The sequence below is a fragment of the Vigna umbellata genome, chromosome 10 (genome assembly GCF_029865625.1).
Source record: "Vigna umbellata cultivar VRB3 chromosome 10, Vumbellata_1.0, whole genome shotgun sequence".
Lineage (NCBI taxonomy): Eukaryota > Viridiplantae > Streptophyta > Magnoliopsida > Fabales > Fabaceae > Vigna > Vigna umbellata.
Genome location: NC_142174.1, coordinates 15,699,431 through 15,711,194, shown reverse-complemented (window position 1 = coordinate 15,711,194; position 11,764 = coordinate 15,699,431). Strand labels below are relative to the sequence as shown.

General features: G+C 31.0%; 1 protein-coding gene across 1 annotated transcript; it reads right to left on the bottom strand.

Moving 5' to 3' along the window:
* Positions 1–958: 958 nt before the first annotated feature.
* On the bottom strand, positions 959–5,277 carry DWF4 (Cytochrome P450 superfamily protein). Its single transcript, XM_047296837.2, has 8 exons — positions 4,781–5,277; positions 4,262–4,586; positions 4,013–4,165; positions 3,656–3,907; positions 3,420–3,512; positions 3,226–3,304; positions 2,962–3,068; positions 959–1,582 (listed from the first exon to the last, which is right to left on the bottom strand). Exons 1-8 carry the CDS (start codon positions 4,999–5,001, stop codon positions 1,337–1,339), a joined length of 1,476 nt encoding a protein of 491 aa, XP_047152793.2. The 5' UTR covers positions 5,002–5,277; the 3' UTR covers positions 959–1,336.
* Between the last annotated feature and the right edge of the window lie 6,487 nt (positions 5,278–11,764).

The following is an 11,764-nucleotide window of genomic DNA, read 5'->3' as shown; positions in this document are numbered from 1 at the left end:
CACGTTCCTGTTCTTAGGCTCCGTATTTTTCCAACCTCATTATAATACAAATACTCTAAACCTTTTCTGCACTTCATATATAACTGTTTAGCCTCACGCACCAAACAACCATTTTTTGGCTTTTTATATATATACTTCAACAAGACGGTTGGTACCCTCTTTTTCCTTATAAACTCCGTATTTATCATTTGGATCCATCCGTAATATTAACGTGCAGTTCCGTAGGCCACTGCTGCTGAAAAGATACATCACTGCGATCAGACAGCGAAACTTAACCTAACAACAATCACGCTACATGCCAAATTACACAACCTCACCACAGCCCTCTCATTTACCATTATTTACTATTGTGGTAAATTTTAATTTTGTTGCAAATAATTAATAGATGAAAAAGAAAAAAAACTTAAAAAAGAAGGAAGAAAGGGGTAGGAGACATTCCGAATGCTGGTGAATGGAGGAGCCTGGAGTGGGGTCTTCACCAATTACTACTCAATTCATCAAAGTCAACAATTTCATATAAAGCAGCTACTCACATCTTATTTTGGTTCTAGTTTATGATTTGTTCCAGTACTCAACATATTTATAGACCCAACAACAAATGAATCTGCCTCCCAGATTGCAAACCTCGCCTTCTTTGACCCAATACAAGGAGAAAAAAAGAGTAACGGATAAAAGAAATGATAAAGTATTACACAGAGCGTGCATGAAACCGATAAAGAAACAACTTCCGGCATTAATGCGTGGTATCTTTCTCGGGTATTCGTTTTAAAATTATTTAAGAGCAATTTGCAAGGCGTGTGTGAAGATATAATAATGATAAACAACGTTGGGTTGAAACGTGAACAACATATTCCATAATTGTGTCCCGCACGGGTTCATGTTGGGGACGTACGAAATGCGTTGGCGTAAAGGAAAGCAACAGAACGTAATGGATAGATTTTTACAGAAACGATAATCGGGATTATTAATTATATATAAATATATATAGTAAGAAAAGGTGATAGATTACAATAGTGGGAAAATAAGAAAAAGAAAAGAATAAATATTGAGTGGTGGTGGGGGTTTGGGAGGAATATATAAAATGTACAATGTGAGTGGGTAGTAAAAATCTGGTACGGGCCAGAGAGGGAAGGAGAAGAGAAGAGAAGGGAAGAAGTGGTCCTAATCCCTGTGTTTGTACAATTGTACTTAATATTTGTCTTCCCTTCCTATTCCACAAGGAAAGTTTTAATCTCATGAAACTCAACTCTTGTTGACGTGGTTGAGTTTGAATTTTGGATGGGCTTGGTTGGAGTTACTTTTATATGGGGTGAACTGAGTGAGTTATTTGAATGGCTCAAATGAGAGAGTGGGCCTGGACTCTAATGGGTAGGCCCTTTGGGAAGTCCACGAAAGGGTAGGCAAAAGCTTGATCTGTTTCTGCCAATTCCCAGTGGTAGTTGAGGATGAGATAATGGATGAAAACCGCCATTTCAAGCTTCGCTAACTCTGATCCCGCGCACAGCCGTGATCCTCCTCCGAACGGCAGAAAGTTACTGTTTGCTGCGCTCTTGCTCGGACAACTCCCACGACCGCCATTGTTCTGCACCACCACCACCACCAACATCAATCAATATCCAATTATAATACAGGGATGCAAACCAACGTTAATCATGCGAAAAACGAAAAAACACATTAATAAATGAGAGGAAAAATAATTTTAGATCGATGATTGCGAATTTGTGGTGGTGCAGGAGTCACCATCGGATTGTTATCCCGAAATGGATGATGGTTGTATTTGATTATAATTTATTTTATTCGGGTTGAATGAATTGAAAGGAGAAAAGGGGAGGAAGGACCAGGTTGTGAAAAGGAAAAGCAGAGATGCACGTGCAGGTATGGGGCCCAGTTCCACATGGGCATTAATGATCTGGAACCTCAGGACCTGGCCACACGTTCACAAAACACCCATGCTCATCATCATCCATCGCATCCATCGGGACCCACCTCCGTACTGTTCACAACATCCCCTTCGCCGATCATGACACTTCATCATCTCAATTCTCAACCCTCCATAATCACCTTAATAAGGATGCGGATGCGGATGGATGGATGGATGCATGCAATGCATGCACGGACCCACTTCATCATCTCTTACCCCCCAAGCATCACCAAAACTCAAAAATAACCCCATAAAAACTACCATATCTATATCTATATCTAGTATGTCCTACGTTTTCTTCTTTACAAATCACCGTATGCATTAATTAATTAATTAATTAATAATCTTAATCTTGAGCTTCCCTTAGGGGGACTACCATAGGTCATTAGGTTACAACTTTAGAAGCATGTGCTTTGGCGATTAGTAATTATAAGGCTAGGTTTGGGAATTGGGACGGAGGTGCTAATTAATTAGCTACGAGGCATAGGGTATAGGTAGTTAAAGAGTTAGGAGTTTGGAGGAAGTCAACTAGAATGATCGAGGGATGACATGAATCCTTATTTTCTTTTCTTTTTTTCTGTTTCGTCAAACCGTACATCCTCTGTACGTTATGTTCGGTCTGATTCAGAAGCGCCCAACGTAAAAACCTGTTTCTGTTCTGGAAAGGAAGATAACTCACCCGGCTAATTGGGCTACGACTAGAAAACCACATGCAACTATTACGGGGTGACATTTTGGGCAAAATCCCCACCCCCAACTTCAACTAAATTTTGTTCTCACCCCACCTTCAGGGCAAAAATATTAAATAAAAAATAAAAAAATCAGCCAGTGAGGCAGTGATTGCATGTGGGCATCCACCGCAAGGACCGATTCAAGTGCTTGGGGACCTCTGCTTACTTCCTTTTCCCTTTTCCTTATATATCTATTTTTTATATCATGCATTGGCTTTTTAAGAAAAAGAAGACGACGAAGAAAAGAAGAAAAAGGGGTGCACAATAATTATACAACGCGTGCTGTCCATAGTTATAAGTAGAACTGACCTGCCATCTCCATGGATTGAATTGTTGAGGTTGGTCAAAAAGTGAAGGATCCAGATGCACGGCTGCAATCACCGGAAGGACTTTCCACCCACATGGAATGTCATAACCTTTCAAACACACACACCATTTTCAATTCGATTTCCGGCGACTTTAATTTCCCTTTACCATAACACCTAAACCATGCTTCCTTTTCTTTTTCCACATCACAATTTTTCATCTTTCTATACTAAACAAATATACAAACTCCACACCCTCCAAACATACCTTTATAATTAACGTCTTTCAGAGCCTTCCTGTGGAGAAACCTCACAACATTTCCCAACCTCAGTGTCTCGTTCACAACCTTCACATAATATAACAAACAATTCGTAAATACACCGCTTTATGTCTAAGTGCACTTAAAATGCCGTTCTGTTGCAACTGCTGACTCGTGTACTACTGTTATAACATTCACTTACACAATGAGTAAATTCCATTCTTTTGTAATCGTCCCATGTGAGTTCCACTTCCCCTGCTTGTTTCTTGGCTCTGGCAATTTCACTGTGCTCTTCCTATTTATTTTGCAGAAAAGTGAAAAAAGCTATGATTATCTACCAAGTAAAATTTGGAGTGAAGTGTGTGTGAGAAAGTGGACAGGGTGAGAAAAGTGTCAACAGATACTGTTCGACGTGGCGACATGGTTGTACTTGCTTACCCTTAACTGTTGCATAGCTTGAGGACAACCGGGCAAAAAGTAAATGGCTAGAGCTATGGCTACCGACGAAGTTTCATGGCCAGCGAAGAGCAAGCTCAGAATCAAGTCCAGAATTTGTTCCGTCGAGAGATTCGAGTGCTTCAAAACCCAGTTCAGAAGATCGTCTTCCTCCAAACTCTCGTTTCCCTCTTGGATTCTCTTCACTCTCTCTTCCATTTTCCCCTCTATGAACTTCAGTATGGTGGACCTAGACTGAGAAACACGGACAGACATCACAGGATTAAAAAATTAATTCACCACTGCCAAATCAGAAAAAAAATAAAATTAAACATAATTTATTATTATTTTTAACATTACCTTTAACGCCTTTCGGTATGCAGTTCCAGGTAGATTCAGTGGCGCGGATACCACCCCTTTCATGAAAGTGACATACTCTTTCTTCAGTTGCTCTGTCTCGATTTCCCCAGGATCCATGCTCATGATATGCTTAGCCATCAGATTGAAGGTGAACTGCGATTTGCAAAAGCCAATTGAGAGTGACACAAACATGAAAAAACACCCCTTTTTTATGTGACTCGTGTGTGTTGAAGGTGAAACAAAAAGTACCTTCTTGGCTTCATCTTGGGCCGAGAATGTGCAATTTTGGTTCCAAGAGTTTAGAACCAAGAGGGTGTGTTTCTCCACATCTCTCAAGAGGTGGGTTCTGAGCCTGGCGTGGCTTAGGAAGTTGAGCGATATAACCCGCATGTCTCTGTGCATGTCGCCAACTAAGACCAGCATGGACCATTTCCCGAGTATTCCACCAATGCTTCTGGGGTAGCTGCACTCGAACAGTTTCCCCTCGTTCTGTAGAATGAACCTGTTGAGTCCTGCGTCTGCTGACACTATAGCGGGCTCCCCAAATAGCTTCGACTTGTAAATTGTACCATACCTGAAAACAAACATTAGCATGTTCATTAGACCGGCAGAGTCCCTCTCTATATAGATTGTGCGATTTCATGTGAGCCGCTGTTGATGTAACAAGGACAATGAGATTTGAAACTCGGGAGTAAGAAGATACAAAATATTCAAGCTTTTTAGTTTTGGACCGATTATACAAGGTTTGGTGGTGGTTAACTAATTTACCTTGCTATGTGCTGCTCCATGAATTCCCCTATTGTGGTAGCAGAATAAGGCTTCAAATAGCCAATGGTTTCACCAAGAAATGGCCAGCCCATGTTACCTGGTGGAAGATTGAGCCTGGGTTTGGTTTGCTTTCTTTTGATAAGAATGAAGAAGACGAAGAAGATTGGAAGAAGAGCAAGAATGGACGAAGGAGAGTAGAAAGTTAGATGTGAGTCAGACATGGAGCTAGCCTGTCTGATTCTGATCTTTCTAATCTTTCCCTTTCTCTCTCTCTCTTTCTTTCTTTCTTTCTTCTGTGTGGTGTGGGTGTGTTTTAAGCCAAAAAAAAAATGTGACTGCTTGCGGTGTGTTATGTTGGTGTTGTGTGCAGTTTTGGTTGCTATAAGAAAAGAAAAGAGAAAAACTAGAAAAGGTTTTGCATTTTATGGCGTAATAAAATGAGGAAAGGAATGGAAATTGGAGCTAATGAGAGCGTGAAGCCAATAGGGTGCTTTTATAAGCTTCTCTTCTGACTTTAAGCGAAAACAGCGGAAAGTAGGAACCTGCAAATTGGCTTTACACTTTGGAAAACAGTAAGCTTTACGATTTTAATCTTGTTTATGCTTTAATTATATTTCATTAATTCATCATTCTACTTTTTCTTTTTTTAAAGAAAAAAAAAATCTATGTGCTACCTTTCTTCTGTTCCATTATACTTTAGGCTAACCCACCCTACCAAGTACTAATCACTGTTGCTTTTGTTCTCTCCTATTCTGATTTTGGGAGAGAGCTTCTTCCAGGCATGCAGGGATTAATCAATACTTTGTCTTTTCCTTTCGGCTTCTCTCTCACTCACTCTTCACTTCTTTCTTCTTTTCCAAACGCTCAGCTCAAGGGAAAGTTGAAAGTGATATCTTCTTCTGTTAACTTGTTAGGCAGAGAACATGCTTCTCTTTTTTCAAATACAACCAATTCTAAATATGTTTAATCTATTTCTTATAAGTTTTTTTAGACTCGTGAAAACGTGGTGCTAGATACAAAAGATATATATGAACAAATATCTCTACATTTTTTTTTTACTTTGCTTTTTTTACTTTCAATGTTTTTCAAACATCATATTGGAGGTCTCGTGTCACATTAATTAAATAATTCTAGTTTTGTAAGTTTGAGTCTCACATTAATTAATTAATCAGAGATGAGATTGATTTATATATAATTGAATGTAAATTTTATTTTAGAATTTGAATTAAGTTTAAAATTCTTTATTTAATACATAAAACTAAAATAGTCCTACAAATAAGTGTATCTAATTCTTAAATAATTAAATAAATTTTTTATTATAAATTATATAATTAAATTAAGTGTGACCTTTTAAACAATTTTAAGTAAATTTATTAATGTGATATTTGTATTAATTTATATCTAAGTTTGTTTAATTTAGAATATTGTTTGTTTGTTATTTTGAGATCGACCTTATTTATGTTTTAAATAATTGAATTAATTAATTTTAAATTTTATTTTATTTTACAAAATAAATTTGTAAAATTAAGTTTAGAGATATATATTTTGAGATCACAACCTAAAAGTAGGTGACATAATAAGATCAACAAACACTAAAAGTTTATTATAATAGGTTTTAGACTATTCCAATATCATTTCAAAAAATAAACTTGTTTAATTTAATTTTATAAAATCGAATTATAAGAAAAAAATGTGTACTTAATTATATATATATTAAATATGTATTAAATGACAGCATTGTTAAAATAAAAAAAAGTAACGAAGGAACAATAAATTAAAATTTTATAATAAAAAAATGTATATTAACATATAAAATAAAATTACGTTGTTAATTCAAAATTATTACGCATAAGAATTTCCTGTAAGATTATTATTGTGAAAATAGTAATTTCCAAAAGTATTTTGGATGAGAATTTAAAACAAATATTTTACCATGTGAATGCATGTTTATTAAACCATTGGAAGACAAAACTTGTCGGTGGTTTACTGTGTGGTTGCAGAAATTCAACAGTGAGAGAAGAAAAGTTTTTTGAAAGCAATCAAATAAAATAAAATATAAAAACATGGAAAAAGGTTATCCTCCTTGTATATAGTAATAAATGAAAATGTATAAACTTGATTTAATTTATAAAAAAAAAAATTCAATTCAGCTGCTAGATTTGTTATTTTTATTCTAAGAAATAGTACACGATTTAAGATTAAAATTGCACATATTATCCATTAAAAATATCTTTTAAAAAAAGAAAATCAAAAGCAAAAATCATGTCATATTTAATGCCAATATAATAGAATCTATAAAACTAATTCTTATTTAATCTTCAAAGAAGAAACCTATATATTTAAAACAACCTGATATCCAAATATTAATATTAATTTTTTATTGTCTGGTTATCGCGAGACACATGATGAATGTTTTAGTCACAAAATTATATATGAATATATATAATTATAATATATTACCAAAAGGCAGACAAGTAATAACTAATTTAGAATTAAGAGGTTTCTAAGAGAATATTTATCCACTATCCAGGTACTTTTATGAATAATTTTAAAATTTTAAGTGTTTGATGAGAGATTTGTTTGTATAATGCAAGTTATATCTCAAGTTTTATGATTTTTTTTATTTTAAATAAAAAATTATTACATGATAAAATAATATCGTGATGTCATGTGTAATGAATAAGTTAGGTGTTATTACTTTAGTTTCCATTTAGTATCTATAACTTTTTTTATCTCAATTTAGTTTTTTTTCTTTAGAAGTAAATAATTTTGTTTCTTTCTAAATTAAAATCAAATTTAATTATTTATATAAATGTTATACAAATGTTTTTATTAAAATTAATATTTTTATTAAATACTTTTAATAATATTACGTTTATTTATATTTGTATTTGTATTTTACATAGAATTTTATTTAAAATTATTTTCAAATTATAAATTTTTTCTTTTAAATTATTATAAGATTATTTTAAAACTTTATATTTAATTTTATAAAATTTTTATTTTTAAACCAACTCAAATATTTGTATATAAATGATTGAATTTTACATATTTTAAAAATATATAATTATTTAAAAGAGTTGAAAAATTGATAAATTTATATTATTTTATGAAATGCGATTAATAAAAAAGTTTAGCATTTTCTTTTAAATGAAATTAATTTTAATTTTTTTATTAATATTGTTTTCTATTAACAACTTTAAAACAATTTCAAATAAAATTGAGTGTAACATATAAATTTAAATAAATTTAATTTTGTTAAAAACATTAGATATTATTATATAAAAAATAAATTTAATTTTAAGTTTAAAAAAAGATAAAATTGTTTAATTTAAAAAATTAAAAAAAGAAAAAAGAAAATAATAATTAAAATTAAAACAATGGCACCTACCGATTACATGTTACATTGTCACATCACTATTACTATACAGTACCATAGTAAAAACATTTTTTAATTAAAAAATTAAAATAATCATAAAGTAACATATAACATCTGTTTAGTAAAGTATTAATAGAAATCACCTAACTCTATCAAACATCCCAAAATAGGAAATACGTAAAAATGTGACAAGTTTATGAATTTCCTAAAAAAATAAGAATGGATGGAATTTTTTAACATATTTTCACGAGGCACGCGTGAATATAAATGGACAACCACAAATATCTTTATTAAGGTTGAGAAAAAAATAGTTACATCAAATAATACTGTTATTTTAATTTCATGAATAAATAATATACACATAATTTGGAATCTAAATACAAAAATTATTAATATACAAATCATGAGAATAAATATTTAAATTACATAATAATAATAATAATAATAATAATAAAATTATGAAACTATTCATTCTTAATTTTATAAAAATGTGTATTAGACAATCAACTACACATGTGTAAAAAAAACTAAAAAGTTTTTAAAATTAAAATGTATCACACAAGTATAAAAATATAAACATATCAATCATTCAAAATTTTAAATATACTACATTTATTAATTAAACTTAGCCAATCTAATCCTTGCATCGAATAAATAGTTATTTAAGTAATATTATAATGATATTATTATATTAATTTGGATCGATTTGATTGTGAACCAAATCAACCACTAATTTAAGTAGTTAACTGTCTTGATTTGTTAGGTAGCTAAATCAATATTTAAATCCTAATTAATTTGGATTAAACAGAATCAGATTGAATTAAATAGAATGAAGTCGTATAATTATATATTTGGACATTTTTTTTATGAAATCTTAAGGGGAAAAAAGAATATTAAAAGAGTTCGTTAAAATTATTTTTATAGTTATATAAAACAATTTCTACAAAATTAACTTGGAAAATGAATTATGCTAAAAGTTATTCTAGAAGAGTGAAACCAAAGCATCTCAAATGCAAAATTATTACAAAAACATACTTGTACATTTTAAAGTTAACAAAAACCCAGTCAATGATTACATCAATAATATTGCTTTGAAAGGTATTGAAATGAAAATAAACATCGGTTTACACGTTGTATATGATATGTCATTATATATGTTTTGTTTTTTCATGTGGTTTTTTCTATTAATATAATATGTTTAGTTTATACTCAAGGTTATAACATCATGGCTATTATAAAAAAAGAAATCACATATAGTCTAATAATTTGTTGATAAATCAAACACAATGGCTATTATAAAAAAAAGTCACACATAGTCTATTAATTTGTTGATAAATCAAATTTATTGATAGATTATAATGATAAAAAATAAATTAATATTTGATAAACTTGATCGATAAAAGACAAAATAAATCAAAACTTAAAATTTGTCAATAATTATCGATAAATTTATTGATAAATATTTGTTAATAATAGTGAATAGATTTCTTTTTCTATTTTCTTTTCATTCTCTTTTTTTAGGATCATGTTCATCTCTAACTTATCAACAATTCTATCCTTTTCCTCCTTCTATTTTTCTTCTTTTTATTCTACTATCTCTTTCTACATTTTCTCTCTAACTCTGTCATTGTTGTGTGACTAGTGCACCAACTTGTCACATTGAGTCACCATTGTGTCACCGTTGAGTTATCGATAACCCATCAATCTCCTCATATTCTTCTTATTCATCTCTCCATAATATAAAAAAAAATTCATTAAACTAGACAAGAAATTACCTACTAATTATAAAGCAACAAATTTTGCAACAAGTTTTATCCATAAATTTACCAACAAAAGTATACATTGATAAATTAAACTGTGAAATACATTGATAAAAATTTGTGGATGAATTTGAGTTTGTCGGACGAAATTATAGACATTCATAATGATATAAGTAACTAAGAAAATTTTATAGTGTATTAATTCTAATATTAACTAACGTTTTCCTTAAAATGAATACATAACATGTATTGAATTGTAATTTAATAAATAAATAAAAAACTCTCCCTTTTAATTATCTAAGAATTAAATTTGTCTCGAATAAACCAGCGATTAAATTCATGACAAGGTAAAGTATAGCTCTAAACACACATGCCCAACTATATATAGAAACGTAATTAAACCGGTGATTTAGATATTAATAATCAGATGTTATGGATTAAATGATACTGGTGAAGAAGAATTGAACATAGAAATTGAGTAATGGTGAAGTTGATATAGTGAGTGTTTGAAAGAAAGTGATTGGATGGTGTAAACAGCAGGAATCACGGACTTAATGATGTCGGCGTGGTGATGAATTTGGATCTGCATGTACCATAGCAGTAACATGGTACTAACATGGTAGTAACATAGTATTAGCATATCAAATTTAATTTCATGGGCACTAGTGGTACCCACACAAAATAATTCAGCTGGGAAATGGACCCAAAACGTTTCTGAAATGTGAGAGGTCCTAGGCTACTATCTTAACTAGTCTTTCATTCTCACTGCTATCAATCTTTAAATTTATATTACTTTCTTTTCTATTAACAGTCAAGTAAAATCAAGCTAAAATATGCGTTCAAACAAAATACACATCGACAGTATAATTATGTTATAATTTAATATGAAATCGGTGGGTGAAAAATTTTGTGGATGAAATTTTGTGATAATAAAACTAATAACAATATAAATTTGGTTAGCAAGCTAGTTTCCAAGTTAATGAAGTTGAAATATGCTTTGATAATGGTTGATATGTTCGTATCTTATAGATGGAAAGTTTTTAATTAGTGTTGGAGACATTTTTATTAAAGTGGTTGTTGTAAATTTGTGTAGAATATGAATAGGTTAGATAAGTGAAGTAAGCAAATATTTGTATTTTGTAATTTCTGTTAATTTAATTGAGGTTCTGATTTTGTATAAGTTGTTTAAGAAGTGCAATCAATAATGAGGTGAAGAGTTCCCTCCACCCTAAATGTATTTCGAAATAAAATATTGACATTTTTTTTACTACCTAAATCATATATATTTATATATGACCATGGTTATGTTTTTGTTCTATCAGCAACCACCTTGACTATAAATTATAATCCACAAACAACCTTAACTCTCACTTATCATTTCAGCAAATCAATCCCATAAATTATGAAAACATCCACTGCCTTTGTATCAATGCCCAAATCACCACATTGCCAACATTATTGCACATTTTGTTTACATTTTTAGAAATAAAAACAGAATAATATAAAAACCCCGAAACTCTTAACATTTTTGTAGTGGGTATTGAAAATTATAATACAGGAGTGCATTAATTCAAATTCAGAAATTTAATCTATCTAAACCCAAAAGAGTTGGCTGAAGAAAAGTAGACAAAAATTTCCCATCGAAATCTTGTCGTAGATTCGAGACAAAAATGTTTTATTTGGTTTTATGTACAGAGGACAACACGTACCAGACAAATTATGGAAAGTGTTGATTGAAGGCAGTAAAAAAAATTAAAGGAATAATCGGTGGATATAGTTGTTCATTTGGATTTAGTAGGTTAACAGTGTAATATCTTGCCATATAATTCCTTAAAATTAAAATTC